The sequence below is a fragment of the Drosophila ficusphila genome, unplaced genomic scaffold (assembly GCF_018152265.1).
Source record: "Drosophila ficusphila isolate 14025-0441.05 unplaced genomic scaffold, ASM1815226v1 contig_414, whole genome shotgun sequence".
NCBI lineage: Eukaryota > Metazoa > Arthropoda > Insecta > Diptera > Drosophilidae > Drosophila > Drosophila ficusphila.
Genome location: NW_025064328.1, coordinates 4,746,993 through 4,764,945, shown reverse-complemented (window position 1 = coordinate 4,764,945; position 17,953 = coordinate 4,746,993). Strand labels below are relative to the sequence as shown.

Sequence of the window (17,953 nt, the reverse complement as noted above, 5' to 3'; positions counted from 1 at the left end):
ACCGCCATTTTTGGTGGTGGAAAATTTTCTACAAATTTTCGGGGTTGTCGACGGCTGCAAGTATTGTGTAGTCTTTTTTGAAATCAGGATATAAAGAACACATTATAAAACCTTGTTTACTTAAATGTAGTTAGAATCTTGTAGATTTAATTCCATTTCTGGAGTTGCTGCTAAATACAAAAATGGAATAGAAAATCATTGCACCACAAGTGAAGTTCTTTTCAACTTTAAATTAACTGTTACATTTATTTTGTCGATCAAAGATTTTAGTTCTTATCTCAGATATTAACATATTTATTTTTAATAATGTTAATAAATTAAAAAAAAATATTCGGTATACGATATTTTCATTTGACATAACTTTTAGTCATCCGACAACCCTTAGCTGTTTTAGAAATTCAACAGCTGATAAAAAGTCACTCAAAAGTTTTGAGTTAAAACAATAAAGCCCTTTTGTTTGTATCGAAAAAGTAAATCTATGTGTACTATATATGTATCAGAAAGATCATTTTTATTATTGTTAAATCGCTTTGAATTCAGTCACTATATATGTAACTATCGTGAAATACCTTAATGCAACAGGTGCGGCCCTTCGTGTTATTAACAGAGTAATAACAGATCAGCTGACTGTTGCTTTTGCAACTGTTATCGATAGGCAAATGTAATAAATAACCGGCAAAAGAAAATTGTAAATAAATTTTCGTAAAGGAAGAAAGAGTTTTTATTAAGCTAAGCTATGGAAGCCTCGTCTTCAGAACACCACAAACGTCTGGAATATTGCACAACAAGATTACCGTACCGTCAGGGTAGGGAATTAAAAGCCGTAAAGGTGGGAAAGTGACTTAGTTGAGAATTAGTTGCTTATTTAATAAAATGTATATTTTTTAAAGGTTTACACAGTTGCCAGTGAATCCCGGCATTTACTGATCTTTGGTGTTCCCAAAATAAATCTCCAAACCAATCTTAAAACTAAACTACAAGGGTTTGGCAAGCTGCTATCCTGCATTTGTATAACTTCAGAGATGGCCACAAAAAGTGGGTAAAATTAAAAAAAAAAATCCAATATATCCTGTTTACAATTTCAATTTGCTACAGTGGAGCTAGAGGCCTTTACGGATGTATTTGCCGTAAAATTTGAACGTTTAGAAGTGGCTAGAAGAGCCAAAAAGATGCTTGATGCCCGCCAATTCTACGGCGGTATACTACATATCTCCTATGCTCCGGAGAGGGAATCGCTCGATGAACTACGGGAGAAACTCCTGCAACGCAAACAAGAAGTAATCCTTCGCATCCAGCGGAACCAAAAGGACGAACCTCAAGTGCAAAAAAGAAACCGTGAAGCAAGATGATTACAGGATGTTAACGCTTTATTCAACTTAATTCATGGCAACGAAGTCATAAGGCAGAACGATGTCATTATTATCGTTACATCAGAGTGTTAGTTGCTACCACTTCGAAAGCTCAACTCCCCGTGGGTTCACTTGGCCACAGACCAACCTCCAGTACTATTTCTGCTTCGTTCGGCGCAGGTCATGGTAGTAATTCAACAAGCCAATGCGCTTCGCCCATATTTGTGCTCCATAAGTGGCCCAAAATCTACAGATTACAGATGAATTAAAAGGAGAAAATAAGAGAGGACAAGCCACCTTACATGCCAAACATGGCGCCTCCCAAATGCGCCGCATGATCGAAGAACTTCCAGCCCAGAACAACGCCGGCAAAGTCGATGCCCATCAGCACTTTGATGCCGGCTCCGGCGGAGAATGTCAACGCGGGCAGGAACAGAATACTAAGCTGAGTATCCGGGTACTGGGTGCACACGTAGGCCAGCAGTGTCATAATGGCTCCAGACTAAATACAGAGCTTTTAATTTATGTTTACTTCACGAGATGGCGTTTCCTTACCGCACCCAAAGACATCCCCGCCTGACTCGTCCCCGCTTTGTATAGCACACTCATTAAGCTGGAGAAGACGCCGGCACTGAGGTAGACGGCCAGGAACTGTTCTTTGCCCAGCGAGAGCACCGCCGCGTTGGCAAAACTGTGCATCACATACATATTGGCGAATATGTGCATGGCGGAGTAGTGGCTGAAGGTGGAGAGGAACATGGGCCAGCAAACGACTCCTGCGGAAAGAGAATCAAAATAGGCAAGGAAAGATTTATGGAAATGCAGATGTTATTCGTTACTAACTATTGTTATTGTTTTTTAAGATCGCAATAATTTTTTATGTTTTTTTTTTGGCTGAATACTATGTTATATATAATTATATGTCTATATATGTTTGTATTATATTATATTGCTATACTATTTCTGCACTTACTCGCCGCTGGATTGGAGGTGAAGTAAGTCATCATGGTGGATCTCAGGGCGGGCACTCGCCACATGGCGAATGCCAGGATATTGCAGAGGAAGATGGGGGCAAACATCTTGTCGCCGGGCGTCAGCGCGTCCCAGTGCCGTCGGATGTCCTGCTTCAGTTGTGTCCAGTAATCCCGATCCGCTAGGGAACGACTTTGCCACCAGCCAAATCTCGCCTGCCGCGCCTTTTCCAGGATGAGGCTGCGTGTGTTTTCGTACTCCAGGATTGTGGCGCCCGCAAAGCAGCCCACCGTAAACTAGGAGTGAGCACAAAAATATATAGACTCTTTTGAAGTGCCGATCAGATCCAAATCTTACTGCTCCCGTAAAGGCTACCGCCTTGATCACATTGTTTATCGGCACCGTGTTTTGCTCCGCAGCGAGGGGCTCTCCGGTGGTCGGTTTCAGGTTGCTGCTCTGCTTCCGGTTACTGTGGAATTGCCGCCATGACCTGGCCGCCGGATGACCAGGATTAATTCGCAGGATTGACACATTGGCATGACATCTGTGGCTGCAAGTTTATAGTGTTGGCTTTATTTCTAATTCGGAACTTGAAGGCCATACGCTTACTTACGCCACCTGGGGCAACCAACTCCGGCAAAGCGCCCTACTCATGAGCATCGTAGTACGGGTCTGGGCCAATTTAGCATGAAAAATACGAAATTTGTTTCTATTTTGCTTCGTGGAGAGAAGGGCCCGGAAAATTTAACATGTGACCAGAGTTGGAAAGCCAAAAATGGCTTATGCAAGGGAAACAATAAAATAGGGATAATTTTGTCCTACAACTTGTAATGTTTTTGTTTAACATCACCATTTTATTTAAATCGTTTACATTTCAGCCAGAAAGTTTAAAAATAAATGAATATGTTGTATACCACTCCAGCATTTCAAAACAAGCTCATCGACGCTATCTTGACCCGCCCCATTGAACGCTTATCAGCTGGTATTTCACTCCCACCCACCCACGGTCACACTCTCCACTGACAATATTGGCGTTCCAAAACGGCGACAACAACAAAACACGGCTTTGGTCATTTTCCTCGACCAACGCGCTTAAACACCAAGTAGCACGTGTGCGAGGCCACTGGCCGGGCCCAAGATGTCCAACGGGCGGTACGGAAGATTCGGAGCACTGATCGGCGTCGCCTGTGTGAGCAGCACGCATTGCCGCTTTCTGGTGAGAAGGTCAAAATGCCGAAAACGCTCGCTGACTCAGATTCTATTTTGATAGATTTACTCAACTAAAAACGCGGAGGTACTGGCCTATCATGAGCTTAAGCTGCGCCAGATTGTCCACCAGGCGGGCTGGATGGAGTACGACCCGGTCGAAATATGGAGAAATACGCAGGAGTGTATTGAGGTGCCTGTTTGAGGGGTTATATCATCACCCGGCCACTAATCAAGTCAATTTTACAGACTGCCTACAAGAATCTAGTGATACTGGAAATCAATCCGCATGACATCATCGCCATGGGCATCGTAAATCAGAGGGGCACTTCCGTGTTGTGGAACAAGCAGACGGGCCAGCCGCTTTACAATGCCATCGGCTGGTCCGATTGCAGAAGCACTTCGATCCTCAAAAGCCTACTCCACAATGTCCGGCACAATGTGGACTACGTGCGGTACCGCAGCGGCTTGCCCCTGAGCAGCTGCTTCAGTGCTCTGAAGATCCGTTGGCTGAAGGATCACGTTCCTTCCGTGGCCACTGCCCTCGAGGAGAATAAGGTCCTCTTTGGAACCCTGGACTCTTGGCTGCTGTGGAACCTCACCGGCGGCGTGGAGACGGGCGTTCACTCCACGGACATCACCAACGCGCACTACACCTCGCTCATGAACCTATCCACTCAGCAGTGGGATCCCAAGCTCTGCCAGTTCTTCAAACTGCCTATAAACATACTGCCTCGCATACGTTCCAATTCCGAGATATTCGGCTACGTGCTGGAGGGTCCGCTGCTGGGCATTCCCATAGCGGGCATGATGGGGGAGCAGCCGGCCAGTTTGCTGGGCCAGCTCTGCGTGAAGGCTGGTCAGAACGTGTGCACCCTGGACGACAGCTGCTTCGTGCTGCTCAACACGGCCAAAGAGAAACTGGACTCGACCAACGGACTGATAACGGGCATAGCGCACAAGCTGGGCGCAAGCGCGGCTACCAATTACACGCTGGAGGGAGCCATCTCCAATGCAGGATCCACGGTTACCTGGCTGCGTGAGAAACTGCAGATCAATACTGAGATAAATTCCAACGACAATGTGGTGGAGTCGCTGAACACGTTTATCGGCGAGAACTCAATGATCTCCTCCTCCTGTTCGTCGTCCATGCTGAATGCCGAGTGTGGACTGGCGGCCAAGCGGTCGGAGATCACGTTCGTGCCAGCCTTTCATGGCATGTATGCACCCTACTGGCGACACGATGCCAGGGGCATTATCCTGGGACTGACCAGCCAAACCACGGCGGAGAACATCACGCAAGCGGCTTACGAGGCCACCGGATTTCAAATCTTCGAGATCCTGGAGGCCTTCAAGAGGGACACGCCCAACTGGGACCGCTCCTGCATGCAGCCTGTGCTCACGTTTGGCGGCGACTTCGCCGAGAACTCGCATCTGGTGCAGTTCATCGCGGACATAATTGGCTACATGCTGGAGCGGCCCCAGACTACCTCACCAGCAGGTTTGGGCGTAATGATAGCCGCAGGCGTGACCATGAAAGTGGTGTCCCTGCAATACGCCATGAAAATGTACTCCCCTCCCACGGATGTTTTTTCGCCGACAACCACAAAGAATCGTAAGTAATTAAGGAGAAGCTGTAAAATGTGTGCCTTAAATCTTAGCTAATCTTTCCTTAAAAAATACTTTCTATTTTAATACAAATCCTATTCCTTTTTAGGTCGAGAACTGCTTTACAAGCGGTGGGATTATGCGGTTAAGAGATGCCTGCACTGGAACAACTACGAAACCTACGAGGCCGATGTCGAGCTGTTTGCCCAAAGAGAACTTGATCCCAATTTGCCAGTTCGCCGTTCTATACCCGGGAGTGTCTTCCTGACCTCGTCGTTTGCCCTGCTTCTGCTGGCCAACTATTTAAAGAACAATCCTCTAATATAGTAGCAGTCGAGTTCGAAAGCAGCAGGGTTCTATCTAGTCAACTGAACACCTTTATCAGTGTGCATTAAAATTTATTGTTTAGTTTAGCATGTAATCTTTTATAGTTGCTTTGATATGTATATACAATCCTTATAGTTTTTTCCTGAGTTGTAGATAAAAAAAATTGTGATTCACTTGTATACTCCACTCTACATATACATGTTTAAGCTTATTCTGTTTGTTGAACTTTTAGTTTAAGCGGTGCGTTATTCTTTCGTAACCCAAAGACCATTGTTAAAGATGTTGGAGGGATGAGCACAAAAAGTCCACATCCTGCATGCGCCATAGAAAGTTGATCGCAGTAAACCAGGAGAATGCGAAAGCAAACTGTTGAGACTGTGTTTTACAAGTGGAGAAAGCGGAGGACAAGTGGCCAGTGTTCGCCGGCTGAAATCCATTTGCCAGTTAATTAGCTGGCTGGTCGCCTCCACGAAGAGGAGCATTCATCACCTGCCCCCGGCTGCAGCTCGCCCCATTGAATGCAGCTTAAGTTATTGCGCTTATTGTTGACACGCGAATTGTTGAAGGAGCAGCTGTGCCCGTGCATTCCAGCCTGCAGCCAATGTGCACTTGAACGCGCCTCGTCCGGAACTGAAACTGGAGAAGGAGCGCGATGGCAACGCTGGAGGAGCACCCTCGGCTGTTGTCTCCGCAGCGCTGCGTTCTCGTCCGGCGAAGGGAGTCGCGCTGGCAAGGCACTCTTTCAAATGAGTTTTTATGCGCGAGCGTTTGCCAAATGCCCTACGGAGCAATGAGAAAGGCTAATGATTTGCCATTGTGCGCTGTTGAAAAATGGTTATAACTTATTAATTTGATAAGGAATGTCAAGTATACTATTAAAATAATAATTGAATTTAATCTATACCAATTATGATACTAAAGCAGGGATTAAAGCTCCATTTCACTTTCATTTAAATATTATGTTGTTCTTGAAATCTCTATTTTATGAAGCACTACTAAGTTAAGAAATGAATTATAGCAACGAATTTGTTTTGAAAATATTATACTATACTTTTATTAAATACCTGAATGTTATACTATAAATCAATAGAATTTGTAGCAGTATGAAAACTTAACAACTGCCGCCGTTAGGCAAGTAGTATTAATTTCAATGTATCACTTTTGAGTTGAAAGTTAAAATAAATGAAACTAATACTAATCCTTCCTAACCGCTATAGCTCATTCGATTTGTCGGTTATGGCCATGCCATGAATCTCAGTCGTATATTCCTGTTCGCAGTCTGCAGAATTGGTTTGCATTTGAAGACAAAAACGTTCACGAAGCGCAGTAAAATGTGAAATTTGTGCAAACAGTGAGACAGTTTCCCCCACGATTCCCGAAGAAGACGGAAGGCATGAGGGCGAGGGGGCGTGGCAGGACCCCAAGACACGAGTAAACTCTGCACGTAGTCAATTTAAATAAATTAACACGCTGTTGTGTGTGTGTGTGGGTTAGATAAGGAGAGCACACCCCCTCCGATTCCCATGGCAAATGGTTTGTTCCTCCGCGTCCCACTGTGCTGCAATATGCCAAAATACGAAGCATTTGACGTGCCCACGTAGCCAGTACGATGTTCCTGGTCAGAAGGGGGAGTCCTCGGTATCAATGTCCTTGTCCTTCCCGGGTGGTTTTCCCCCGTTTTCCCCCGTTTCGGGTGCAATGCTCCTGGGTGGGTGCTTTTTGGCTGCTTTGTGCGACTGCCACAACGCATAAATCTTCAACTTTATGGCATCAATAAATGTCGGGGCGAAGTAATGATTTCGTCAAGTCCTCTTGCCATTGTGCAGTGGCAGTGGCCCAAGCAGGCAAATCCTCCCCTCGTCGTTTGTTGCATTCAACGGGGGTTGCTCAAGGATTTCCAAGGAGGCGGGCGACTGGGATCTATATAACTGGGTAGATCCTTGGTGGCACCAATCAAGCTTCGAAGCTTAAACGAGCTCCACACTGCGATATAAAAGTGGGAACAGAAAAGCTTTTAAATAAAATTTAACTAAATAGTAGTCGTTACTATTAGAATCCATAATTTGGTTTAAGAACAATAAGTAAAGGTTGTAAAATAATAAAATAAAATTTAAAAATAAAAATGGAACCTTTTCTTTTAATAAAACTACTTTTTCTCGAATCCCAAGCTGATGACTAATAATATGCGGTTGAATTTGTTTGCCTGCCTGGGTTCGTTCACCTCCCAAACCTCAAAAATAAGTTGTGGGCCTGTTGACGCCCCCCGAAGGAGCTGAAAGCGAACCGAAAGGCTTCACACATTGGGCGCACAATTTATTTATTGGACAAAGAAATTGGCGAGTAACTTTACGGCTGGAGCCCATCTGCATAAGCGCCCAGGAAGGAGCAAGGAGCTGGCGGAGCATTGAATGTCCTGACAGCAGGCTGCTTTATCAGCCGGAGCTGGAAGCGGAGCTCCTGCCGCTGACAGAAAGTTTTTACGCACTTTTTTTACGATCCAACCACCCAGCCAGCCGAGAAACCCCCTCGCATGGCAGGCCGTCATAAAAATGTCGTAAATTCGGCGAAGCGAAAGTTTTCCAGCGGAGAACCGGGCTCAGAAGCGCCCGGTTGTTCTCGGTGCCATCGTAAAAACCTTAATTAATTTTCTAATCAACATTTTGCCTGCATGTAAATCGTCTGATTTTCCCCGAGTCCATTTCGACCCCGCTTATGTGTAGCATAATTCCAGGCGCTCCTCCCACACAACGCGGAAAAGCTACAATTTCAGTACGTTCAGTACCAGAATACCAGAACTCCGGGCGTTGGTAAGCCTTCAGCTCCATTAGTTGGCCTGCTGGCCGGGCTGCTTGGTTAAGTCGGCTGCGATATGTCAAAGTAAACGGCTATAAAGCCGGCAACTACAGGCGGTGGGTGGGGCTACCAAACTGGCGCCAGTAGTCAAAAGTTGCGTGCTCTGCGTTCGGATGATTCTGGGCATTGTTTTGGTGGTGTTTACTTACCAGCAGTTTGTTAGCCGGTCCTTGTTTTTAGTACTTGCTGCACAGCAGAAAAAATCCCAAATATTGGTCAGTAACTCTTTCTTATAAACTTGGTTATCCTCTTGTTCATATTTATTCTTAAGCAATTATCTCAGGTAAGATATCACATACAAGTATAACAAATTAATACTGACATTTGTTTGTCACATTCGCAACTCCTTTTTCAATTCCTTCCATTTGGTGGGGTCCATCACATATTCAGTCTTTTCGTTTAAAAATCATCTATTGGCGTGACACCAATCGAATGAAAAATCCATGTTCGGTTGTTAAGCTGTAGTTCGTTGACTGCTCAAACATATCCTTGGGAGAGGGTGCTATACATTATAATATACAGTGAAGGAGCCACTTCAGACCCCATAAAGTATATATATGTATTCTTATCAGCATCACGATCTGCATTGAAATACCTCTGTCTGTGTAAACTAGTCTATGAAAACTAGTCTCTCAGTTTTAAAGCTATCTTGCTAAAACTTTACCAAAAGATCGAAAAATCCCTTTTATGTTTTAGTTAACTCAGTTAAAATAGAATGTGTTTCAACTCAAAAGACTGATAAGCTAGGATACGTTTATAAAAACAAATCCTTAAATTACCCCAGCCCTTTCCACAATATCACTTGTAAGCACTTTTTTCTATGTCATATATATTCTTAAGTTATTTCCTTAGATTATTTATAACACAGAGGCAATCAAATTAATACTCATATTCGTTTTGTCATATTCGCGCAGCTTTTTAAACGTTCCATATTTTGTGGTTTATCACAAATTCAGTCTTTTCGGTTACAAATTCATTGGCGTGGCACCAATTGCATGTAGAATCCTGTCTTTGGTGTCAGGCTGAAGCTCCTTGCCTCCTGCCACATATCCTTCATGGTCCGAGGAGAAGCTTCGACTTTGTAGTTCAGAAGAAGGTGGAACAACAATCCCTTCGCCTGCATCTGGGCAAATCTATTGGCTGTAGAGGATAATCATTGTATTATATTATTTATAGGTTCAACAACTAAATTCAGTAGATCTCCTCACCAATACAACTTCGGGGTCCAGCTCCAAATGGCATATAAGTAAATGGCACAATTTCACTCAATCGTTCCTCGCTGAAACGTTCGGGATCGAATTTCCTGGGTTCGGGGAAGTACCTATCATCCCTATGGAGACCAGCTATGGGAATGGTGACCAGATCACCTGGCTTAAAGTCGAACAGCTTGGTTCCATCCTCATCGGTGAGGGTGTAGGCCTTGGAGCAAACTCGATCAATGGAGGGGGATAAGGTCCACTTTCTGAGGGTTTCCGAGATCACCATATTCATGTAGGTCATCCCCTGCACTGCATCGTAAGTCAAGGAACCACCGTTCAAAGCCTCTTTGGTTTGCAGGATCTCCTGGTACAACCGCTCCTGAATTTCTGGATTGTTTAGAAGTTCATAAGCTGTAATGCTGATAAGGTTCGTATTGTTGTCCAAGGCTGCGAAGAAGAAGATGAAGCACTGGGCCACAATCTCGTCGTCCGTCCAGTTATTTTGAGATTCTTTCTTAGCCTCCATCATCAGTTGGATCATGTCGGGTCTAGTGATTCCCTGCTCTTCCCGCAACTTCATGGCATCCACCACCAGACTCACAAAGTAATCAACTTTCTTGCCATCAAAGATTTTCATATCCAGCATCTAGGGAAATTACATTGTTAAGTGGGTCTGATAAGGGGTTTGATAAAGGTAATACTTACAGTAAAAACCTTTGGCATCATAGCAGACAGCGTGAACTTGAAGAACTGAAGGGCTGTGGAGAAGATAAGGGTCGAACCCACCGAATAGAACTCGTTCTTTGGGTTCTCGAAGGAGTTCACTTTGAGGCCAAAAGCAGTGGTGGCGATCACATCGCTGGTTAGCTTGTGGAACAGCACCTTCATGTCCACTTCGAATGCTTTTCCATCAGAGGGATTTCCGGATAGTTTGTCCAAGTGCTGCATGCACTCCCCGAAAATGTCGTTCATCAAAACGAACATATTGCGCATTTTAGCAGCTGTAAAAACTGGAGTCAAGGTATTCCTCATCCGCTTCCAACGCTGATCCTTCATGGAGTTGACCATATCGTTCAAAAGACGTTCATTGGTGGTGATCAAGAGTTGGTGATTGGGGAAGTAGTCGAAGTCTTTGACGCAGATCTTCTTAATCAACTCGGGGTCGTTGATCTGAACCATCGGCTTCCGTAGGTTGTAAAAGCCCACCACTTTGCTGGAGTTGCAAACAATAAAGCTTACTGAAATCGATTTATAAACAGAATAAACTTACTGATGGCGCGTTCGCAGGTAAAATTCAGTGAGCTCCTTGTGCATCGAGGTGCGTTGAAGACCAGATTGTGCCATGTTTCCAAAGAATGGGCAGGGTTTCTCGTAGGGCAGTTTGCGTTTTTCAAAGGTCTTGAAGGTTCCGATTGACCACTTGTAGATGAGCAGAGCGATGCCCACAATGGCCAGAAATATTTCAAGGTAAGCCATGATTAATAAGTTGAGGTAGGTTGTAGCACTTGCTGGCTGATAGTCTAATTAGAACTGAACTACACGGCTGACCGGCGAGCCTTTTTATACCCGACGTAATCGATAATATATAAATATCTATTAGAAATCTTATCAAATGTAAATTTGGACGGAGTTATCACCAATCAAGTGCAACACAAACTAATGTGCTGGTGTAAATCGAGGTAGCTTTTCTCGAGTGCTTTGGGGTTTCACAACTTGTGATCGGAGCTTTTTATGCCTCTCTTTGGGGAATCCGAAGACAGAATTTCATAATTCTGGTAAAAAGATCTGAACTTTCTCAGCAAACAAAAGCTTCTTGCTTTGAAGCTTATTTTGGCCATAGCAACAAACAGGTAAACATACTTTTCAGTTTTGTATCATCAAATTATCAATTGGTTTGTATTTCTATCAATATAAACAAGAAAAGAAGCAAGCCGAATAAATTTTTATTCATGCAGTTTGTTACATAATTAAATAACCAACTCTTAGAGGTGTGCCACTTCAAAATCTGCTTAAAATTAAGAGATTTATTTGCTTATAATTAGTGCATTTTGGTAAATTTTCAGCAAACCCATTTTTTGGAAATTTGTAAAATTTTAGAGGTATGCCACTGTGAAATCAGATGAAAATTAGAAAAGTTATGGACTTATGGACTTATGGACTAAATAATATTTATTTTTGAGATAGAAATAGATAGATAGATAGAGATAGAGATTTAATACAGAACTGATAGTTAGATATTTCCAGCGCCTTTCTTGATTTTAGCTTGCAGGCTTTAAGCTAGGGACTAGGAAGGATAAGCTTCTAAAGAGGAATCCTCGAATAACCCCAACTCCCATTCCGAATATCACTCATTCGCCCCGTCAGCAGCAGTCGCACTGTCCCTGCCAATTAAGTGCGGAATTTCGGTTTATTTTCCTTGTACAGAACTGCATGGCACAGCACAAATTAATTTAAATATTTAAAGAGTTTAATTATTTTTTAACTGCCCAACAAGGACAGGCGCAGACAGGGAGGGCTGCAAAAGGAGTAGAATGAGCAGGAGGAGAATAAGGAGAAGAAGGAGGAGGAGCTGGAGTGGGAGCGGGATACCAAGTGCCATGATCCGGGGCCATAACTGCATGGCAAGCGAGGACGACGACAACGGGCAAACAGCCAAGCGTAAACTTAACTGACAAGTGGAGACTTAACTTCCCATAACAAATTGCATTCCAATTGCATGTTGGGGACGCACACAAATACATACTCATATACTCATACACTCGTACATATGTCCCCAGGACACCCACCTCCTGGAGGCCGTGAGGCATAAACAAACACACGCGGAGTCGCATTCACTCACTGTTCCTGTTCCTCCTGCAGGACTTTCTGCTCGTCGTCCTCGACATCGTCATCATCGTCATTGCTGTTAATTTAAATTGCTTTAAAAAAAAGCAGGTGCACAGCACGCTGAATGGGCAAAATGAGAACAGAAACGAGTTTCATTCAGGGCAAATGGCAACAGGAGCTGCTCCTGGCTCCTGGCTCCTGGCTAGGACTCTCCTCCTAGAACACAGCCTCTCGAGTTGCCAGCGAGGATATGCCATGCACGAAATATTCCTAAAGGGTGTGAAAAAAGTATGAATGCAGCCAAGAATGTGCACACCCAACGTGGCATGGGGATGGAGTTTGCCTGGTTTTGTGCCCCTTGGAGGACGCGAGAAATGAGCTGGCTCGCTGTGAAAGAAAAACAAAATTATGCAACTTGAAAATGGGCGACAGACAGACGCGGAACTCCCTCCTCTCACAAAACCACACACACTCATACAGAATCCCTGCTCCTTGGCTGCTCCTCGGCTGCCATCTCAGCTGCTCCGTTCTGTTTTTGTTGGCTGAGTGAAGGCTGCTCCGGATCCCAGTTGCACCTCCTCATCCCTCTTCTCTTTCCGCCTCCTCCAATGTGGCTTTGGTGCTCCACGAGCCCACGAGAACGTCTCGACATATCTCGACAAGTAAGCTGGAAAAATATCAGGAGACTGCTGGGTTGGTCTTAATATTTAAATATATTTAAATTTAAAGAAATCAAAAGAGAAAGCCAGCAGCTTGCTCAGCTCACACAAGACAATCGCCGCCTAATGGAGTGGGCTTGCGAAAGTTTTTAAAATACTTTTCAGTCGGTCTGGAACTTTTGGCCAAAATAATTTGTATGCGGTGGCGAGCGTACATGTAAAGTTTCCCAGCAGCGGGGGAGATAGTTTGCAAAAGTCCTTCGTTTTGCAGGAGAAAGCGGGGGAAAGTGGGGTACTACGACTACAAGTTAAGGCTACTTATTAAAATCTCCCCTTGGCCCATTGAGCAGTACAAGCACTTGGCATTTCTTTGAGCACATGTGAGCTTCCTTTTCGCTTTTTTTTCGCTTTTTTTCGGGTTCAACACTTGAGTTGCATTGTCCTTTTGTTGGGATGGCTGCTCGTTTCTCGAAAAATGGGTAGGCAGCCTGGCAGAAGGACTTTCCTTTCTGCCTGTTGGAATGTGTTGACATAGCGCTAAATTTTTCAGTTACTTTTGTTTGCCCTTCTGCTAGACTTTCTCCGACTTTCCTGTGTCTGTCTGTGGGTGTGTAGTTAAAGTTTTCCACTCTCCACTCTCTTCAGCATATTTGCTCGGGTCTAAAGGCCAAAGGACAAAAGCCCGCTTAATGCCGAGGCCAAATATGGAGGAGCGTTAGACTGTGAAAAAGGATTTGCGGCTAATCAAACAATATGAATAAGCGAAAGAAAAGAAAGGACTTGCTCCAATTGTGTTCTTTAATGTACAAATGAGATTTCTTAGGGAAATTAGTATATCCGGATTAAATCATATACACAAATTGGAAATATTGCATTAAATAAATGAAATATCTTTTAAGCATTCTTCATTACTTTTCACATTTATTGGGGAAGGTTTCTAAATTCAAGCTACAACTTATATTTCTTTACGAGATGACTGACCTTGATTTGTTATTTCTTTATGTTTGAATAGTATCCATTGCAGATAATCTTTCTTTTATACAAAGTTTTCCTACCCATCCCAACTCCCCGAAGATTTCCCATTTCACAGTTTGCAGTTACCCAACGTCCCATTACCTGTTTTATATGTTGATACCCCGCCCACCTCATTGAACTTAAATGCCCCGTGGAAAAGAAAAGTTTGTCTTCAGTTTTGCTTGAGTTTTCCCCTCCCACTCCCCCTCCCCCAGCCACATTTTCCTTGTCTCAGCCGAGTAACCTTGCTCATTTACCGCTAATTCACACAATGCTGCAATCTCGTTTTGGCCAAAAACAGGAGAAGTTGGAGCTAATGCCGCTTAACCGTTATGGCCATAAAAAGGAGATTTCGAAACTTAACGCAAAGCGACTCAATAAGCGATGTTGAACATCACCTGAGCACAAGGCTCCCGGAAAACCCGACCCAAGGCAACCCAACCCTTTTCACCGCTTGGGAAACTGAAGCATCAGCCGCAAAATCCCCCCAATGGACTCCTGATGCCAACTCCATTGAGGCGTAAGACTCTCTCTCGACGAACTCCATTCCATTCCATTCCAAATCAACTGCATTCCTAAGCCCTGTCAGGCATTTTATGGCCAACACGAAAGCTAAACTTTTGCCGAGGGAGTCGTAACCCCACCCGGAACTCCTATTGCCCTTGTCCCATTCCTTTCCTTTCCTTTCCCTTCCTCGGTGCTGTTGGTTTTCCCTGGGTTTTCCCGGATTTTCCCCTAGTCTCCCCACTCGCTTAGCTGCGCTCGTAAAATTTTATGCGTTTTTTGCGCCCAACACTGGGCGTTGAAAATGAAAATTGTTACTCCACAACAAGCCGGCTCCTCCCGTCCACGGATCCGGCTCTCTGACTCCGGGTCTGTCCTCGGTGTCCCACGGCATTCAAGCCAAGTCGAGTGTCGTGTCGCCTGCCAGACGTGGCCAAGGGGTGGCACTTTGTTTGGCCTAGAGATGAAAGTTCAGACGGTTGACAGTCCATCGAAAAAACACTGAATCTCTGGAAAGATATTGTAGCATTTTAGCAGATTTCTTACCATCTTAAATAATTTTAGTTGAATTTATACTTAATATAGTTTTATTAATATTTTAAATCTCAGCTTTAGATTAATAAAGGCTTGTTCATTGCAAATAATTATAATAAAATATTTAAACCAATACATACATAAAATACATACATGCATGACTCGTTTAAAAATGTTTTATTTGATGGAATCCTGAAAACTTAAACCATTTGATATTAAAATTCTTTCAAAATAAAAAAGAATAAAAAAGAATATTTATTTAACTAAATATTTGCACATTCAATTTCACGTATATTCAAGGATATTCAATTTCACTGACATCTCTATACTATATTTTGCATTGTTTTTGTTGCTGCTTGCTTTTTATGACTTTGGGGTATTTATTACACTGAGCTGAAGAGGGGGTAACTTCAGCCTGATGTTTCATTTCTGTCGTTTCGCTGTCGCTGCTTACTTTCTCCTCCCCGATCCCCGATGCCCTCCCCTTTCACCCTCCCTCGACTTGTGCGTTAATGAGTCAACACAAAAGGCTCAGCTGTTTGTTTAATGCATGTTCCACCCCTTTTAGACACCCCTTCAGGTGGGCGGTTGGTTGTGTGTTGGTGGGTGGTGGGCGGTGGGTGTTTAGTGTTTCAATGTCGTCTCTGCTCCGCTACGGTTTGTCCAAATAAAGCAGAGTGTTGGTCTGACTTCGGGGGCTCCCTGCTCACAGATTGACACGAGCAAATCACTCTTGGCCGGAAGTGGCAGGACGACTAACCCTCGTTTATCCCTAATTAGTTGGGCCACATCCGATTAACCTTTTCAGGAAATTTCTAAAATAAAAATAGAAGAAGAGGGGAAATACAATTGTATTAAACATTTTCATTTTAGTTTTTTCCTGTCCTGTTTTAATTATATTTTTGCAGTCTAAATAATTTTAAGATAAAGCTTGAATCTTCGATTCACTTTAATATCATGTATAATCCCAATTATCTTCTGTCACTCAAATAATTTGCCCATATTTTAAAACTTTGGTGAAGTTTTCTTTGCAAGTAAGTCAACTATTCGGTATTTCAGCATGGCAAATTATGAGTTTGTAAAAACTTTATTCAGGCTGCCAGGAAGAAGGTGGTTTGCGGTATAGCTACTGCATAATTCTCTTGCTAAAAGGAGTTCGAGTACAAAAGGAAGAGATCTCTCCATGCATCTACATACTCTCCAAATTAAGACGCATTAAAGTTACTGCTGGAAGTAATCAAGTAAGTGGGCTTGCCCGTGTAATTGGTGGCTTCCCTTTGAGTTGTCTCACATTCACATTCAGCATGCCCCAAAAACACAATTCAAAGTTTCCCTCTCACTAATTGTGCAGAAATTTCACAAATGGAAATGCCATAAACAGGCGGGAGAATCCATAAAATTCTGCAACACACGCAGCCCTACGATTGCTATGGAGATGACTGCGTTATAAACGAGTCTGCGATGTGCCTCAATTATGTGCCACGATGCCAGGAAGCCAGGAAGCCAGGATGCCAAAGTGCCGGGAAGCCAGGAAGTTCCCCTTTTTTTTACTTTCGCGGCTGCGAAAACTTTTGCCTTGTGATGAATGCGAAAATATGTTTTCGGGGACTCCATAATGAGGCAACTCGGCAGCGAGTTGCACCATCAATCTGCTGGCTTTCGAGTCACTTGATGGCTTTTGCCGTCGGGAATGAAAACAGTAGCCGAAACTGCGTAATGCGTAATTTATTTGTGTGTCAGGCCTGGCCATCGGTGCGTATGCGTAATGTAATGTGCAATTTATGCGCGCGCCCAGGTAAAAGGCAGAACAAAGTGGCGTAGGTCATTCCACCATTGGCCCATGCGGCGTATGAGTAATGCACATTTTACGCCTGAATTGCCAAAGCTATTTTCCCTCCCCTCCCCTTTTCGTCCGCCCACCATTTTGGTCTTCTCTATTTATTCCCTTTCTGCCAGTGGCCCGTATAAAATATTAATAAATTGAAAGCCATGTGAAATGGCATTTTTATGTTTCTGTTCTCTGTTCGAGCTTAGGCTTTTGTTGCACAGCTGTCGTTCCATTACAAACATTGCAAATATTGCGCATACGCCATGTGCGGCAATCCGAATATTTTATTTTAGGCAGATTTATATTTGCCAACTGCAAATGCAGTTGAGCCTTTGAGTTATGCTGGCAAAGTGGAGAGATGTGGCTTTTATTTGCCACGCTAATGCTTTTATCAGATATCAAAGGCGGCTTTTAATTTAAAGAGTGCCTCTTTGGGGGAAAGCTGATACATTGTGAACGAAGAAATGTTTTAAAGTTCGCATTGGGTAGATGATAAATGAAGAGCCCATTTTTAGAGGGTATTCAACCCTCTGCCAGCTTCCCTATACTCTTCCGCTTTTCCTGCCACACTTCCTGCTGGCAACTGTTCAATCAACCTTTTTCGTAGGCATTTGATATTCATGACAGGCAGATATTTGTACGTGCCCGGAAAGGCTAAGCAGCCTATCCACTAGCCTAGGAAAATGGCAACTCATTGTAGGATGTAGCGGTGTTGTTTTTGCTGCCGATTCAAATGCAAATATCGCTTGGATTTGGTTGGTCCTGGCCAAAGTTTTCGCACGACGAAACTTTTTGGCTACGTAGGCGCTGGAACTTCCGGTGGAGTAAAATCAGAGGAGCAAGAAGGGAATGGGGAAGGGGAGGTTCGACTTTAAGCCCCAATAAGCTGGGGCAACTTTACGGTTTATTGCCATGTTTGTTTGTCAATCGTTTTGGGAAAAGACGTGGAGGCAAGTCGGCCCAATCCGCCATTCAATAGGCGCTCATTTTTCAAATCAAGTGAAGTGTGAATGAGCCAAGTCCGCTTGGGCCCGAAGGACCCTCAACAAATTTGCCATGCCAAATGAAATGCCT

At 43.8% G+C, this 17,953-nt stretch overlaps 4 protein-coding genes across 4 annotated transcripts; 2 read left to right on the top strand and 2 right to left on the bottom strand.

Moving 5' to 3' along the window:
* Window positions 1–416: 416 nt before the first annotated feature.
* Window positions 417–1,356, top strand: LOC108087725 (RNA-binding protein 48). Its single transcript, XM_017185246.2, has 3 exons — window positions 417–829; window positions 891–1,035; window positions 1,096–1,356. The coding sequence occupies exons 1-3, from the start codon at window positions 737–739 to the stop codon at window positions 1,347–1,349; spliced, it is 492 nt and encodes a 163-aa protein (XP_017040735.1). The 5' UTR covers window positions 417–736; the 3' UTR covers window positions 1,350–1,356.
* On the bottom strand, window positions 1,350–3,131 carry LOC108087724 (presenilins-associated rhomboid-like protein, mitochondrial). The gene is made up of 6 exons (XM_017185245.2): window positions 2,935–3,131; window positions 2,679–2,871; window positions 2,323–2,617; window positions 1,905–2,125; window positions 1,652–1,851; window positions 1,350–1,596 (listed from the first exon to the last, which is right to left on the bottom strand). Exons 1-6 carry the CDS (start codon window positions 2,979–2,981, stop codon window positions 1,506–1,508), a joined length of 1,047 nt encoding a protein of 348 aa, XP_017040734.1. The 5' UTR covers window positions 2,982–3,131; the 3' UTR covers window positions 1,350–1,505.
* Window positions 3,132–3,319: 188 nt separating this feature from the next.
* On the top strand, window positions 3,320–5,673 carry LOC108087742 (glycerol kinase). The gene is made up of 4 exons (XM_017185264.1): window positions 3,320–3,537; window positions 3,592–3,720; window positions 3,777–5,142; window positions 5,245–5,673. The coding sequence occupies exons 1-4, from the start codon at window positions 3,460–3,462 to the stop codon at window positions 5,460–5,462; spliced, it is 1,791 nt and encodes a 596-aa protein (XP_017040753.1). The 5' UTR covers window positions 3,320–3,459; the 3' UTR covers window positions 5,463–5,673.
* A 3,458-nt stretch (window positions 5,674–9,131) lies between these two features.
* LOC108087607 (cytochrome P450 9b2-like) lies at window positions 9,132–10,993 on the bottom strand. The gene is made up of 4 exons (XM_017185046.2): window positions 10,785–10,993; window positions 10,220–10,727; window positions 9,524–10,160; window positions 9,132–9,455 (listed from the first exon to the last, which is right to left on the bottom strand). Exons 1-4 carry the CDS (start codon window positions 10,988–10,990, stop codon window positions 9,289–9,291), a joined length of 1,518 nt encoding a protein of 505 aa, XP_017040535.1. The 5' UTR covers window positions 10,991–10,993; the 3' UTR covers window positions 9,132–9,288.
* Between the last annotated feature and the right edge of the window lie 6,960 nt (window positions 10,994–17,953).